Source organism: Dasypus novemcinctus, chromosome 9 (assembly GCF_030445035.2).
Source record: "Dasypus novemcinctus isolate mDasNov1 chromosome 9, mDasNov1.1.hap2, whole genome shotgun sequence".
Taxonomy (NCBI): Eukaryota; Metazoa; Chordata; class Mammalia; order Cingulata; family Dasypodidae; genus Dasypus; species Dasypus novemcinctus.
Genome location: NC_080681.1, coordinates 125,769,724 through 125,786,672, shown reverse-complemented (window position 1 = coordinate 125,786,672; position 16,949 = coordinate 125,769,724). Strand labels below are relative to the sequence as shown.

Sequence of the window (16,949 nt, the reverse complement as noted above, 5' to 3'; positions counted from 1 at the left end):
TGTGGTACACGGCTGATATTTGGCATATTTTTTTTCCATATACCCATTAACATAGTACTGTTAACATAGTACATCTTTGGCATTGATGCTAGAATATTACAGTATTGCTGTTAACTATAGTTCATAGGTTACATTAATTGTATTTTTCCTACGCTTCTCCACATTCCCACCACCCTGCAAAAGTGACATACATCTCTTCTAGTTCACAGAAGGATACTCTTGCATTTGTACTTTTGGCCACAATCCTCATCCACCTCTTGGTTCCCTGTGTTATTCAGTCCCTAGATTGTTCCCTAGCTTTCTTTCAATTGGCATTTATATCCCTAGGCTACCTTTTCAGCCACAATCCCATTTATAAACCAGCTGTCATTCACTGTAATGTGTTACTATGAATTTTAACCATTTCCACACATTTACAGTCAAGTAAAATACCTACATGCATTAAACATCAGCACTCCTTCACAGCACTCCTATCTCCTAATAACGTATACTCTGGGTTTTAATTCCCTGCATTTATTCTTCATATTTAGTTTACATTAGCAAGACCATGCAGAGTTTGTTGTTTTGTGTTTTTGCCATATACATACTTACACAGTTATATCAGGAATTTACCAAATTAAAAATGAGCAGTTGTAAATACTATTTCCCTTTCCTCAAGGAATTTCATGAAGTACTTAGCACAAATTTCTGTGGCTTCATATATCCTATATAGACATTAGGTACTACAGTAATGTTTCTGTCATAAAAAATTACTTTGTGTGTTTAGAATTTTTTGGTTTCAGTACCTTGTGTTATTACCTTAAGTGTATCTGGTTCCTTGTGATCTAGAAAATGCAAAATTCATAAGACATTATTATTTGAGAAATGTCAATTTTAAGTTTGTATAACTACCAATATTTTAGGTGAAATTTTTTAAAAATGTGATTTTGAGGGGAACATGTTTTCCTCTTCCCAACAAATAAGCCATTTTCACTAATGATAAAAATGATTTCCTAAACTATTGTTATTATTGGACTACCTGTTTACTTTCCTATGTTTCTTAGCAAACAGTGAGTTTTTCCCGATTCTTGGGCAAAATGGAACACCTCAAACAGATGTGACCACGTATAGCCTTGAGGAGCTGGCCACTATTGCTTCAGAACACACTTCCAAAAACACAGTAAGAAATTGCAAATTTTACCGTATCAATCTGGATGAATTTCCTGAGGGCCTTCTTCAGATGTAGATTTTTAAAAATAAAAACTTCCCATTTCATTGACCACAATAAGAGGTAAACAATAGGAGAAAACTGCAAAAGCAGCACTGTGTCTTCTGCCTTTGCCAGAGAAAACATCAAGACAGGAAGTAGTGCATCGAGCAGTAGTTTGGTTTACTTTTGTTATGAGATACCTCTGTCTACTTAGCATCTCTGAGTTTTCTCAAATTAAGAGGGGAAAACAAACCAACCACACACTGCAGAGTAATTTCCTGCATCTTATTATAATCTCAGAATTAATTTCTATTTATATCATTCTTAGTTCCAATACCTACTAATTCAGGTTGTAACAACTGGGTTTTATAGAACAGGTGAGTTGAGATGCTGTTTTTTATAAAATTTGAAAGAGATACTAGTGTATCTTATTTGAATCTCTTCATGTTGCCAGAATTATTAAACCCGTGTTTTAGTGATATAAACAGATTACATGACCTCAACATAATTGTAATTTACAGATTTGACACTTTTGGAACACAAACTATCTGTAGTGTTATAATCATGCTTATTTACTGACTGGTATGTGCAGGGAATCAAAGTGGATACTATGAAGGTTTTCTTACAAGTTTAAGAAAACATTTACCTTTTAAGGTCTTTAAAAATAAAGTTAGGAAGGAAAATAAAGGCCAGTACTAGCAAACAGGTACAATGAATGATTACAAATAAATTACTTTTATGTCTCATGGAGAAATGATTCTCATGAAATAAGGTTTGTCAAGGGCAGCTCCTTGAAGAAACCCAGAATCCGCATTGGTGAGAAGCCAGTTCCCCTCCAGCAGTGTATATAACGTGTGTTTAGCTTGTCGAGAAGGCGCTAGGATGTTTTTGGGGGTTGGAGGGTAGGGGTACAGAAATCAAACATTTAGGAAGCAAAATACAGGTTTTTGATGATATTTAAAGAAGTTTTTGGGAGAAATTATTTTGGGAGTTTCGTTGCCGTTTCAGTGCGCATGTATGTTTTAAGCTGCTATTCCTAATGGAAATCTAGAAGAAATTTACCTCTCAGTGAATATTGCTAGTATTTCAGTATTTGAATTTATTTAAAATTTTTCTCATAGGATACCTTTGTCGCAGTTTTTTCATTTCTGTCTGGAAGGTTAGTGCACATCTCTGAACAGGCTACTTCTATCCTGAATTGTGAAAGAGATTTCCTGGAGTCCTCTCATTTTGTTGAGCTGCTTGCCCCTCAAGATGTGAGGGTGTTCTACGCACACACTGCCCACGCTCAGCTGCCCGCCTGGAACAGCTGGACCCGGAAAGGTAGGGGGCCAGTACACTGACGGTCGTCTTGCCTCATGCAGATCACTTCGTGCTTCCAGAAGTAATACAGGAATCAATGCAATTTAGAATGTGTAAACAATACTGTTTTCCTTCTTTATTAAAAAAAAGTCAAAATGTAATTGAGAAGCATTTTGAAAGCTTCTTATAACCTGAAGATCCAATAAGTTTGCTTTGATTTAGTCAAAGTTGATGTCATGGATTATACATCGTAAAAATGCTTTGGTTACCAGCATACTTTAGAGCAGTTTAATCAGTGCAAAAGCTCTGTTTCCTTTAAGTTAATGAAATGTGTTTCCTAGTGATGTCATTATTGCTTTGTATAATAGAGTTTACCTTAGAGATAAAATTTTGATGATTAGCTTCTTTTCCCAGTTTTTCTCATTACTTTTTCTCCTGAAAGATCACTTCGTTTTTTGAACTGGGGTTGCCTATTCAGTATATGTGTGTGTGACAGTCTTTCTTGAAAGTTATCCCTTATTATTTCTTTTTGTTCTTTATGAAGTTATGTCTGCCATCTCTTTGATTCCAAGCTGTCTTCTCTAATTTTTTAATCCACTACTTGATCCAGTGAAGAATAGTCTTTTTGGGCTTCTTTTTGTAATTATAGATCTTTGCCTGATCTTATTTTGTATGTTTTTATACGTTTTAGAACACGTACTTCTGTCATCCTTCCTTGTGTCTTGCTTCCTCATTTCTCCTTTTCTTTTTTTTTTTAAAGATTTATTTATTTCTCTCCCCTCCCCCCCCACCCTGGTTGTCTGTTCTCTGTGTCTATTTGCTGTGTCTTCTTTGTCCGCTTCTGTTGTTGTCAGCGTCACAGGAATCTGTATTTCTTTTTGTTGCGTCATCTTGTTGTGTCAGTTTTCCGTGTGCGGCACCATTCCTGGACAGGCTGCACTTTCTTTCATGCTGGGCGGCTCTCCTTATGGGGCGCACTCCGTGCGTGTGGGGCTCCCCTATGCGGGGGATACCCCTGCATGGCATGGCACTCCTTGCGCACATCAGCACTGCGCATGAGCCAGCTCCACATGGGTCAAGGAGGCCCGGGGTTTGAACCTCAGACCTCCCATGTGGTAGACGGACTCCCTAACCACTGGGCCAAGTCCGCTGCTCTCCTTTTCTTATCATTCAAAATTATTGATCTCATTTATCTTCCTCCTTCCTGATCACACTTTCATTCTTTAATTGTTCGTATTTGTTTCTCTACTTTCATTTAGTCATTTATTCATTCCATACACGTTTTGTCAGCAATCACTGTGGACCAGGACCTCTTCATGATGTACGAGGACAGCTATGGATAGGACAGACACTTGATATTACTGTTTGCCAGCTCTTTCACATTTTCTCCAAGTAATTTTCTTCAACATTGCCCGTATAGTCTCTATCTTGTCTTTATAGCCTTTTAATCTTCACTAATTACTGGTCACTACTCTGTTATTTCCCTTCTGTTGAAAAACTCAGTATACCCTGAAATTGTTGCCTTTTGCGCCTCAAAATTTACGTATTCCATAAAAATGTGATGCCTACCTAGTCCCCATATGTTCTTTTGCTTGTAAATCTCAAGGACCTCCCACCGTGTCTGGGCTGTGCCCATGCCATCTTTTTCCATCCCTTCCTTGGACGGAAGCTCTCTGCTTGGCTGGATTAGAACAGGCTTCAGTTTCAACTGCAGTTAAGTACAGACCTCTAGAAGGAACTGAACACTGTTAAACTTCTAGAGCACAGGGGACATTCACACGCTCACAGTCTTGGTGTTGAAATGTGGGACAGGCCCCCACCTGCTGTCTGAGGTCACCATGTTGCATGATCTCAAGGACTAACCCGCAGTGGTAGAAAACTGGGAGACTCCTGGTGGATGGAGTTGGGGTGCTAGTGTTGGTAGAATGTATAAATGGTGTAAGCAAGTTTACATTACAGTAGAGCTACAGTATTTTCTGTGTGCAAAGAGTTTTAAATTAGGAATTTAAGGTCTCAGTTCAAAATTGAGTTCTGTCCCTCCACAAGCCTTGGTAACCAGTTGGCTTCTCTTTGTAAAATGAGAATAACCTGGTCTGACCAGCCTTTGAATCAGGGTTGCTGTGTGATTCATACAAGCTAATGACTAGGAAAGTACTGAGCTTTCTACAAACAGGAAGGAGCATATTCCTTGCTCTCACTATCAAATGATTACTATTTGCCAGGAACTCATCTTAGTGTTTCACATAGACTAGCTTAATTGTCACTGTAATCCATGAGGCACAGGCACTGTTATTCCCATTTTATGGATACGCCTCTCTGTTAGTTGGGGTCTGCCAAGGAGCAGAGACCAGCATGGGTTAGAGATGCAAGAGATTTACTTGGGGAGGAGTGGAAGTTGGGAAGAGCCTTCAGACCACCGGGCAGGGCAGCTCTCTGGGGAAAAGGCAGGCAGGAGGGAGGACTGGGTAGGGAGAGTCTGGGATCACATCACAGTTCAGGCAGCCAGAGTTGCACGTTGGACGGTCCTGGTCCCCACAGCGTGGATCCCGCCTTGGTCCCCCAGAGTGCCTGGGCGTTGGCTGAGAGCAACCCAGCAGAAGCCTCGTTTGGATACCAAAGTGGTGGTGGAGGCCAAGGGACAGCAGCTGCAGCCTTCGGCCAGTCGTCCCCCCCCCAGGCCCAGGTTCCGTCACTCACCCGCAGTCAGACTGCCTGTGGGGTGCACTTCCCCTCGCAGCTGAACACAGAGCCCCTGCTCTTCACCGTGGAGGTGCCCGTGAGCACTGACTTAAGAATAGGAAACCATGAACAGGCGTGTGCCTGGAAGTGGCACCGAGGCAGACTTGGAAGGGAGGGAGGTGTGATTCGCTTCCATAAAATCATTTTTAAAAATGAAAGACATTTTTGAAAAGTCCTTATCCTCCCTTGATTTTTCCATGAGGTTATCTAAGCCTTTACTGAAATCATTTCTAGAGTAATTAAGCCCTGTAATTAAACTTCCTTTATAAAGTTCTTACATTTATTTTTCAGAGGCACTGTAAGAGCAATCTTCTGGTTCTAGTATTCTGTACTGTAACTTTCATAAATTAAGGGATTATAATTTGACCGTTGGTTCCTTTGCCCTTAAACTGGAATGCTTTCTAAAATCATGTACATTCTCCCCAAATGTTCAAAAGGCCATTTTTTCCATTCCTGTGATCAAAGCTATCCCTAGAAGTGAGAAGACCTGGCCTAAACTCAGTGTTTTAGTTCTGTAGAGCTCTTGTTTATCTCAGTTTTCCTTGCTTCCTTTAGCTGGGGTCTTTTCTCTCCAGTGAACAAATGCTGAAAAGATACATTCTGAGAGCTCAAGCCAGAGGAAATTCAGATAGTCAAGAAACTATTTTTTTTAAGATTTATTTTATTTGTTTATTTCTCTCCCCTTCCCCCCGCCCCAGTTGTCTGTCCTCTGTGTCTGTTTGCTGCGTGTACTTCTTTGTCCACTTCTGTTGTTGTCAGCGGCATGGGAATCTGTGTTTCTTTTTTTTGTTGTGTCAGCTCTCCGTGTGTGCGGCGCCATTCCTGGGCAGGCTGAACTTTCTTTCGCGCTGGGCGGCTCTCCTTACGGGGCGCACTCCTTGCGCACGGGGTCCCCTACAAGGGGACACCCCTGTGTGGCACGGCACTCCTTGTGCACATCAGCACTGCGCATGGGCCAGCTCCACACGGGTCAAGGAGGCCTGTGGTTTGAACTGTGGACCTCCCATGTGGTAGACGGACGCCCTAACCCTGGGCCAAGTCTGCTTCCCAGTCTCTTGACTCTTAAACCAAGGATCAGTTCCCTCTGACTTGCCATCTCACACCAGCAAAATAGCAAAAATCAGTAGAAGCAGTGAAACCCAACTGTGCATCAGGGTTGTGAGAAAACGTTAAAGTATTACCAATGACACTATCAGCTGGCTGGTTTTCTGGAGATTAGTTTGACAGTATATAAGAAGAGTCGCAATACTCTAACCTAACCCTAACCCTAACCCAACCTAGGAACATAGATAGCTTTGAGGAGTTTATCCAAGGAAAGAATTTAAAGAGAAAGAAAAAAATCAAAGAACCTTACATACCATGGCTAAAGGCTGAAAATATTCTCAATTCCAAGTTGCTGCAAAATACCCAGACTATTGCAATGGAATATAGGATATTACCACTGAAATTATGGTTGGGTCAAAGGCTTATTGATTGTCTATTTATTTTAAAGATTTATTTTTTATTTATATCCCTCCCCCCCATTGTCTGCTCTCTGTGTCCATTCGCTGTGCATCCTTCTGTGACCACTTCTGTCTTTATCAGCAGCACCTGGAATCTGTGTTTCTTTTTGTTGCATCATCTTGTTGTGTCAGCTTTCTGTGTTTGCCATTCTTGGGCAGGCTGCACTTTCTTTTGTGCTGTACTTTCTTTCGCGCTGGGCGGCTCTCCTTGCATATGGGGTGCACTCCTTGCGCATGGGGCTCCCCTACGCCGGGGACACCCCTGTGTGGCACAGCACTCCTTGCGTGCATCAGCACTGCGCGTGGGCCAGCTGCACACGGGTCAAGGAGGCCTGGGGTTTGAACCACGGACCTCCCATGTGGTAGGCAGACGCCCTATCCATTGGGCTAAGTCCACTTCCCTTATTGGTAGTTTAAATAACAAATATGGGAAACTCTAGAAATAGGGAAAGAACAATAGGAAGTAATAAGAGAAAGATACAAATCTGAAACTCTCACTACTTTCTGTGAGGGTTATGTTAAAATGCAAAAGGCTTTGGGCTATAATGGGATGTAAAGAACCCTCAGTGAGGGGAGAATTTTGTTTTAAAACCAAGAGTATGTCTATCTTTAAAAAAGAGTTTATTACTTGTTTGGCAATAGTGCAGCGTTTGGCAGTAGTGCAGCGTTGGTTCAGCGGGAAAGAGCTGTAGAACAAGGCTTCTCTAGGAAAAACGACTGACGATTCATCTTTGTTTCTAGCAGCATCCCAGTATGACTATGCTCCAGTGAAATCCTTTTTCTGCAGGATCCGGTAAGTCTGTTGATTCTGTTGTGGATACAAAAGACAGGACTTAGTTCTTCCAGAACACAAGGGGTTTTTATTTTGATTGAGGATAGGAAATAAGAAAGTGAGGTAATAAAGCAATAGAAATAAGAACAGAAAGACCATTCTTAACCTGTAAGAATCTCTGACCATTATTTTTGACTCATTTGTTTTTGTTTGCCTTTTTTTGGTCATATTTTACATTTTTGAAATTTCTAATCTTAAAGGAAAGTGGCATACTTACAAGGGTTTGAGAGGTTTGGAGAAATTGAACTAGAAGAAAATAGACCAAAATTTTAGCAATATTTGATTTAGGGTAGAATTACTAGCAGTTTTTTTTTTTTCCTCTTAAAAATTAAGACGTTAATGTTGCTTTTAAAAGAAAAAAATATTTACATGGCAGCGGGATTGCCAACAAACTGAAGTGACAATGCGCCAGGTATTTCAGGAAGAGAAAAATCCTTTTCAGAAATTCTGAAGCCTTGGAGGGACTGGAACAAGCAGTCTGTGGATGATGGGGAGGGACAGCCTCGGGGGGAGGGGGCTCCTGAGTTGTTCAGTGAGTCATTCCCAAATGCACTGTTACTTAAGAAGGTCGTAGAACAGTGCCTGGCACATAGGTGCTGTTGTGTTTATGGTAATAAAGACCTTTAGGTGCGTTCTCTGAGTCAGACACTGCTCTATGCGCTAGTAATGAAAGTTCTTGCCCTCGTGGACCTTAGCTTATCTGGAGGGGCCTGGGGAGGCATAACAGATACCTGACACATAGTGTGATAGCGCACCAGCAGGCACGGAGCTCTGTGCAGAACAATGAGGCTGGGAGCTGCTGCTTTGTTCAGGGCAATGGGAGACCTGAGGAAGGAGTGTGGCCGTGACTGAGGAAGAGTGTTCCCAGCAGAGGGAATAGCCAGTGCAGTGGCTCTGAGGCGGGCACACCAGTGGCCACTGGGCTGAGCAGCAGCAGTGAGGGCGAGCACGTGGAAGAAGAAGAAGTCAAACCCAATGGGAGAGCACCTCCTAGACCATTGTGAAGACTTTGCCGAATGAAATTTTTTGTTCAATTAATCACTTGTCTTTCAAATCATTTATCTTTGGAAATTTTCAAACATACAAAAGCGGAGAAAATAGTGTAACAAACCCACGTATACTTACTACTAGCTTTATTAACTTTAAGCCATAGCCAGTTGTATTTCTTCTGTACCCTCACTAGCTCCCAGTTGTTTTGAAGCAATCTATTTTCATATCATTTCAGCCATCAGTGTTGTAGAATATAGTTCTGAGGGATAAGGTTCTCATTAATCTTTTTAATGTTCCAATTGTCTCATCTTTGGCCAGTAGGAACCCCTTTAGGGCTCCTCTCCTCTGTGCAAGTACCTCAGAGGCTTCAGCTTCCTTTCTTTCAGGCATAAGATGTCCCAGACTCAACATTTCTTTCTGCAAACTTAGGACCAGTCGTTTCTCCAAGGATCTCTTGTTCCTTCTGGTGGAAAAGGTTATTAATATTTTGATGCCAAGCCTGGATGGTAGGGGTCATTCTTGCTACAGGGTTATCATTGCTTCTAGGAATTTTCTGTGGACAAAGCTCAGAAATTTATACTTCTTAGGGCAGAAAAACAATCTACATTGTAAAAGCATTATAAAAACATGTTAGTTGTCTTGAAAATACTGTAGCAGGCAAGAGGCAGCAGAAGGAGCTACTGCAGGGAAGCCAGTGAGAGACCATAGTGCCGGGGCCAAGGTGGTGGGGTGGAGGTAGAAATGTTTTGGATATTTCTTGAAGGGAGAGTCACCAGAATTTATTAACGGATTAGATATGGGTCTGAAGTCAAGAAGATACTGGAGTTTGAGGAGCAACGGGAAGGAAATGGGAGTGGGAGCTGAGCGGGCAGGGGGGATGTCAGGGAATCTCTGGAAGACCCACTTTGCAAGATTAGAAGTCACGCATTTGGGCTGAGATCAGTCTTTTCCGTGGCGCATTTTCTTTAGCCGAGGAGAGTAGAGGCCTGATTGACAGAAGCAGGGGTGCCTGAATTCAATTTTGGATGTTTTGACTTTGAGGGGATAGTGGCATATCCAAGTGGAAATGTCCCCTGGGCAGCTGGGGCAGTTGGCAGCAGTGGGCGACCCTTGGTAAGAGCTGGCAAGGGTGCCCTGTGGGCCAGGCCAGGGCCAGGAGCTGGGCTTACAGCCCCTCTTCACAGCACGCAAGGGCCCAGCGTGGGAAAGGAGGGGGCTCTTTGAAAGTGAGCATTGGCTTTGGGGGAGTGACCATGGCTGCGAGGAGAAAGGACCCAGTCTCTGTCTGGTGCTTGCTTTAGGCAGGAGGCGAGGTGGCTGGCGTGCCTGCTGCGGGTCAGGAGGAAGGTCTCAGGGCGACTGCTCCGTTGTTAACGGGCCATCGAGGCCAAGTCTCCATAAACCTTCGGGGCATTGAGGAAAAGTTAGAGCAACATTTCCTTTTTGAAAGCAGACACATTTTAGGTTTGGATATGTCTCTCTTGGAAACCACCAGTATAGCATATCCCCCACCCCTGTTTTGCATTGGGCGGATTGCGTGTGTCAGACCCTGTACTAATCGTCTTTGATTTCTTCAGTGGAGGTGCAGTCAGAGAGCAGAGGTATTACTGCCCCTTCCGGATCATCCCCTATCTGATTCACGTACATCGCCCTGTCCAGCCAGAGGCTGAGCCTTGCTGCCTCACACTGGTGGAAAAGATTCACTCTGGGTATGAAGGTAAGTCTAGACTGTCTGCTTTTTGATAAAAGTGCAGAATTTTCGGTTTATGAGATGGAAAGATGGAAAAGCCTGCTTACTGCAGTCACAGAACCAGAAAAGATGTTGAGTCTTTAAATTCGGCCCCTACTCTCTTCCTTCACCAAGGCCTGTGTCCCAGCCTCGACTTCCGTTCGGCCCTCTCCTTCTGGGGCAGCCTGGCCTGATGGTTTCAGCACGGGCTGTGGTGGCAGAACAGCCCATAATTCCATCTCTACTGGTGACATGCCTTTTGCTTTTGTCTTGGGAGAAGTAAGGTATTGAAATTGTTGCACAGAGAGGTCACAAGATTGAACTTATTTTTTAAATGTTTTGAAGCCCTCTGAGTAAAAAGCGTAGTTTATGTCTTCACATGGCAGAGCTGCCTTTTATTATTTACCATTCTGCTATAATGTGACATATGCTCATGTGTCGTATCTTTTCTCTTCTATCTGGGGCATAGAGAGCATCAGAACTGCCCAAGGGCACAGAGTTGGTGAGGGGCAGTGCAGAGGTCCATGATGTGAACTGTTCCTTTTAATAATGACTTTCCTAATAATTACCGCCCTATGCCAAAATCGTACCATAAAAGTGACAGGGCTTATGGGAAAAATGGATTTAGGGCTCAAGCTCAAAACTTCACTAGGGACACACATTAAAAACAAAGAAACCTGATAAAAATGGTAGAACATTTTTGCATATATTGAATGATTATGAAATACTCAGACATGACAATAAATAAGATGCCTTAGTTTGGAACAGATTTGGCATTTGCGTGGGGAATGGGGTGCTGGGAGGGTTGCAGCTTGTGAGTTCTTGTGAATTGGTGGTAAAAGGAGACTTATCTGAATTATGGGGAAACATCTAACACTAGTTGTGAATGTGTGTGGCTTGTAATACATGGTGAACCAAGGTAGTGGATAGGTGTGTGAGGGCTGTTGGTATGTGTGTGCACGTGTGTGTGTCCTCAGGCCCCATTCACCCGGTTGCTGTTCATATTCACCTAGTGTTTCTTGCAAAGGAAAGCTCAAGCAAACAAGACATTCTTCTTGTTCTCAATTTGATACATTCTCCTTAATGTATCAATCACTTTGAAACAGATTTGCTTTTTCAAAACAAGCATTATAGCAGAACTGGCTAGACCAATTTTATTACAAAAAAAAAAAAATGTCCATATAGTCCTAAGTGTTATTTCAACCCCTTTTATTTGTTTAGGTATATACAACCAATAAATATGACTGTCAACTTTAAGTTGCTTCAGCCTTGACTGTTTTATTATTTGTGTGATGAGAAGACTAGCTATTCAGTGTGTAACTTTTTAAAATAAACTTTTTAATTTTGAAATAATTCCAAACATATAAGACAGTTGCAGAAATAATATAAAACTCATACAGAGAACTCCAGTATACCTCCACCCAGATACCCAGATACACCAACTTTTAATATTTTGCCACATTTGCCACCTCATTCTATCTATCCATCTGTCGATCCATCCCTCTATTGTCCATTTTTTAAAGATTTGAGTGTGTCGTATGCATAATTCTCCTTGAACACTTAAGGCTTCCATGTACTTTTTCTAAGAACAAGAATATTCTCTTATTTAACCACCTTAAGAAAAGTTATCAGGTTCAAGAAATTTAACATTGATAAAAAGCTTACAGTGTCTTTTTTTTTTTTTATATATGTCCCAATAATGTACTTTTGGGCCTTTTCTCCTCCATTATTAGATCTAGTCCAGGATCTTATATTAGGTTTAGTTGTTATTGTTTCTCTAGTCCCTTCTCTCTCTTGCTTTTTTAATCAGCACATATATAACATGAACTTTCCCATACTAACCACTCCCAAGAATGTAATTCAGTGGCATTAAGCACATTCCCAGCATTGTGCTGCCACCACCCTTACCAGAACTCTGCCATCACAGACACCCTTGCACCCTTTATGCATTAGCTCCCCTTTCTCCACCCCACCTTACCCATAACCTGTAATCTACTATCTTTCTCTAGCTAATTCACGTAAGTGGGCTCATACACTATCTGACTTCTTTCACTCAGCGTGATGTCTTCAAGTGCCATCCACGTAGTCATATATATTAAAACTTAATTCTTTTTATAGTTTTTTATCTTGTCATATGTATATACCACATTTTGTTCACTCATCTCTTGGTGGACACATGCTTTGCTTCCACCATTTGACTATTATGAAAAATGCTCTGTTTAACATTGGTTTACAAGTATTTCTTCTAGCTCCTTTCACTTGTTTTGAGTGTATACCTAGAAATGTAGTTGTCAGGTAATATAATAGTTACGTGTTTAATTTTTTGAGAAACCACCAAACATTTCTACAGCAGCTGTACCATTTTATATTTCCACCATTTACTAAGATTCCTATTTCTCCACATCCTTGCCAGCACTTATTTTCCTTTTTTTAAAAATTTTTCTTCCCTTCTACCTCTACCTCCCCCACCCTGCTGTTTTTGCTGTCTGTGTCCATTTGCTGTGTGATCTTCTGTATCTGTTCCTCTTTTTGTCTTCCCATCTTTCTCCTCTAGGTTTAACTGGAATTCGATTCTGGGGGCTTCTGATGTGGAGAGAGATTCCCTGTCAGTTGTGCCACTTCAGTTCCTGGTCTCTGCTGTGCTTTACCTTGACTCTCCCCTTCATCTCTCTCCTGTTGCATCATCATCTTGTGGTGTGACTCACTTGCATGGGCACTGGCTCACTGCACGGCACTCATGTGGGCACTCAGCTCACCACACAAGCATACTTTCTCTTCTTTTTCACCAAGAGACCTAGGGATTGAACCCAGGTCCTCCCATATGGTAGGCGGAAGTCTTATCACTTGAGCCACATCCACTTCCCATGTCCTTTGCCTTTTATCTTTATTATTATTAGAGAAGTTGCAGAAAATGTAGAGTTCCTGAATTCCCATACACTCCCCATATTATTAACACCTTGCTTTAGTGTAGTACATTTGTTATAATTGATAAAAATGCTGTTATAATTGTACCATTAACTAGTTCATAGTTTACATTAGGGTTCATTGTGTTGTGCTTTTTTTTTTTTTTTTTTTTTTTGATGCAAGAAGTCTGCTTTATTATAGTGTACTTGATAAAGTAAAATTTTTAAAAAAGATAGAAACAAGGGTGAGATGCTCTTGGGAGGATGGTAAGAAATGGCACCAACAGATACAGTTCCTAGATGACAGATGACTCCTTAGATCTTTAGATGAAAATTGTCTTATTTTCCAGATTCTCCCGTGTCCAGTATATCAGTATCTTCATTGCCTTTGATGCTACAATGACCAGGAACATACTTCCATTGAATATCCATTCTTGAGTAGCTTGGTCAGTCCTCTCAAAATCTCTTCTGCTGACATCTCTTCCAGAGGCCATTTTCCATCCATTTTCTTTCCAGTTAGGCATCCATTCTGTTATGCCTTTGATGACAAACTTGCTCACTTTTCCAATGATGTGTTTGTCTAGGTTTCGCTCTTTGCTTATTCACTTCCTTTATGGGCTGCCCTCACTTCAGCACTTTGGTTTGTCTGCTGTCCAGAAACCCTCTCACTTACATTTAGAGGATTGCCAGGTCCCCAGTAAACTCCAAATCCTGTTTGTGCACCATCTCTTCCATTACTTCTGTAGCTGCCATCTACATAGACAGAGTATGTTCTTAGTGCCACCCAGAAGTCTGTCCCTGTCGTCCCCGGAAGCTCATGTTGTTCTCTTCCAGTAGGATCACTCAGTGTTGTCCCGGGTGTCCATTTGGAGGGTGTCTCTAATTAAAGGTCTTTGTTGTCCTTTTTTTTTTTCAAAGGAGTCACACAGTTTATTTAATCCAATTCCCAATTTTAACAGAGGTTTGCAGAAAAAATACATTTATTCATTCAAATATGCCAATCTTATTTTATTATATAAGAGATGGCTACTTACAAAGACATTGAAGTTTAACCAACTATATTTAATGGATAGTGTACTTACGTTGGTTTCACTTCTTGGAGACTGAGAGGCATCATTTGCCATGATAAGTGCTAAAACAATTTTGGATTTTTCCTATTGCATTATGTCGCTGAGTGCGATAATTAATTTTAATAAGATATTTATGAGTCTCTTAACTACCTCCAGATTACTTTAGAACTAAGCACTGAAATTACCCTCTACATGTTGTGTTATTTTAGGTGATATAAATTTACTTAATGCAAATAATCCAGTTGATGGGGATTTTTCTGTCCTTTAATTTTTAAAAAAATCAATTGAAGTATATCACTCATACATGAACATACATAAACAATAAGTATATAGTTAAAAACTTAAAAAACAAACGTATGTAACATCATACAGGGCTTTCATACCTCACTCTACCACCAATACCTTGCATTGTTAAATATTTTTAACTAATGATTAAAGAGCATCCTCAAAATATTACTACTAACCAAAGTATTTTCCCCCAATCCACCCTATTATTATTATTTTTATATCATTTATATATGAACATACATAAACAATAAGTGCATAGTAAAGGTTGTGAACCAAGCAAATATGCATAACATCATATAGGGGTCCCATACATCAACCCTCCACGAACACCTTGCATTGTCATGAGTCATTTGTTACAAATTATGAAAGAATATTGTGAAAATCTTACTACTAATTTAGTCCTTATCTTATATTTGGGGTATTTTCCCCCCAACCCACCCTATTATTATTTCTTAAATATATTTTTATGACAGAAGTTAAAAGCTTATAAAACAGTCATGCACATGTGAATAATTTCCAAACAATACCCCTCTACTAACACACCACACTGTGGTGGAACATTTGTTACAGATTATGAGATAATATCATCTAAGTATTGCCAGGTCCATAGCGTACATTAGGCACACACATTTCCCATACTCCCCCATTATCAACAGTACATCTTTGGCATAGGTGCAAGAATATTACATTACTACTGCTAACCACAGTCCATAGGTCACTCCAGTTGTATTTTTCCCATGCTTCTCCACATTCCCACTACCCTGCAACAGTGATGTACATTTGCCCTAGCTCACAAAGGACACTTGCATCTGTACCATCAATCACAATTCTTATCCACCTCTGGGTTTACTGTGCTATTCAGTCCCTAGATTATTCTCTAGTATTCTGTCAATTGGTATTTACATCCTTGGACTACCATTTTCAACCACACCCCCATTTATAAACAGGCTGTTACTCACTATAATGTGTAACCATCAACTCTGTACATTTCCACACTTTTATAGTAAAGTTAATTAAAACCGCTCCATACATTAAACATCAGTAGTCCTCCTCTTAACCTCCTTTAAGAATCCATCACCTGCAGCCAGGTCTTGAAGATATTTTCCTACATTTTCTTCCAGAAGCTCTATTGTTCTTGCTTTTATATTTAGGTCCTTGATACATTTTGAAATAATCTTTGGATAAGGTGTGAGCTTGGGTTCCTCCTTCCCTCCTCTGGCCATGGCTATCCAGTTCTCTCATCACCATTTGTTGAATGGACTCTTCTGACCGAGCTGCGTGGGTTTGACAGACTGGTCAAAAATTACTTGACCATACTTGTGAGGATTCTGTTTCTGAACCATCAATTTGATATTGGTCTGTATGTCTGTCTTTATGCCAGTACCATGCTGTTTTTACCACTGTAGCTAGGTAGTATGATTTAAAGTCCAGAAACAAGAGTCCTCCAACTTTGCTTTTCCTTTTTAAGATGTTTCTGGCTATTCAAGACCCCTTACCCTTCTGAATAAATTTGATAATCATGTTTTCCATTTATTTTTAAAATGCTGGTGGAATTTTTGTCAGGATTGCATTGAATCTGTATATCAATTTAAGTAGAATGGACATCTTAACAATATTTAGTCATCCAATCCTTAAGAATGGAATGTTCTTCCAATTATTTAGACCTTTTAAAATTTCTTTTAGCATTGAGTTTTTGTTTTCTTAATACAATTACTTTACATCATTGGTTAAATTTATTCCTGAATATTTGGGTTTTATCTGCCATATTTTATTTTCACCACACTTTTGAGATTTTGTTACTTTTATTGATATAATCTTCATTTCTAGACTCTCCTCCAGGCCTCTCTCTCCTGTCTTTTCTTTTAAGGCTGTAGCACACCCTTTAGTATTTCCTGAGAATCTGGTTTCTTGATTACAAACTCAGTTTCTTTTTATCTGTGAATATTCTAAACTTACCCTCATTTTTGAAAGACAAATCTTGCCAGATAAAAGATTGTTGGCTGGTAGTTTTTATCACACCACTCTCTTCTTGCTTTCATGGTTTCTGGTAAGAAGTCAGCACTTAATCTTATTGGGTATCCCTTATATGTTATGCATTGCTTTTCTCTTGCTGCTCTCAGAATTTTATCTTCGTTTTTGGCATTTGACATTCTGATTAGTATGTGTCTCAGAGTTGGTCTATTTAGATTTTTTTGGATGGGAGTATGTTTTGCTTCTTGCACATGGATATCTATGTCCTTCAGTAGGGTTGGGAAATTTTCTACCATTATTTCTTCAAATATTCCTTCTGCCCCTTTTCCCTCCTCTTCTTCTGGGACACCCATGACACATATTTTTGCACGTCTCTTGCTGTCATTTAGTTCCCTGAGACCTTGTTCATGTTTTTTCCGTTCTTTTCTTCATTT

The 16,949-nt window shown here is 40.4% G+C and overlaps 1 protein-coding gene across 1 annotated transcript in view; it reads left to right on the top strand.

The window, feature by feature from the left end:
* The window catches only part of PER3 (period circadian regulator 3), a 94,795-nt gene that overhangs the window by 1,880 nt on the left and 75,966 nt on the right, over window positions 1–16,949 (top strand). Inside the window, exons 4-7 of the mRNA XM_058304736.2 lie at window positions 1,044–1,159; window positions 2,311–2,512; window positions 7,474–7,525; window positions 10,132–10,271. Of these exons, the coding sequence (XP_058160719.1) occupies window positions 1,044–1,159; window positions 2,311–2,512; window positions 7,474–7,525; window positions 10,132–10,271 (510 nt within the window). The remainder of the gene's footprint in view (window positions 1–1,043; window positions 1,160–2,310; window positions 2,513–7,473; window positions 7,526–10,131; window positions 10,272–16,949) is intronic.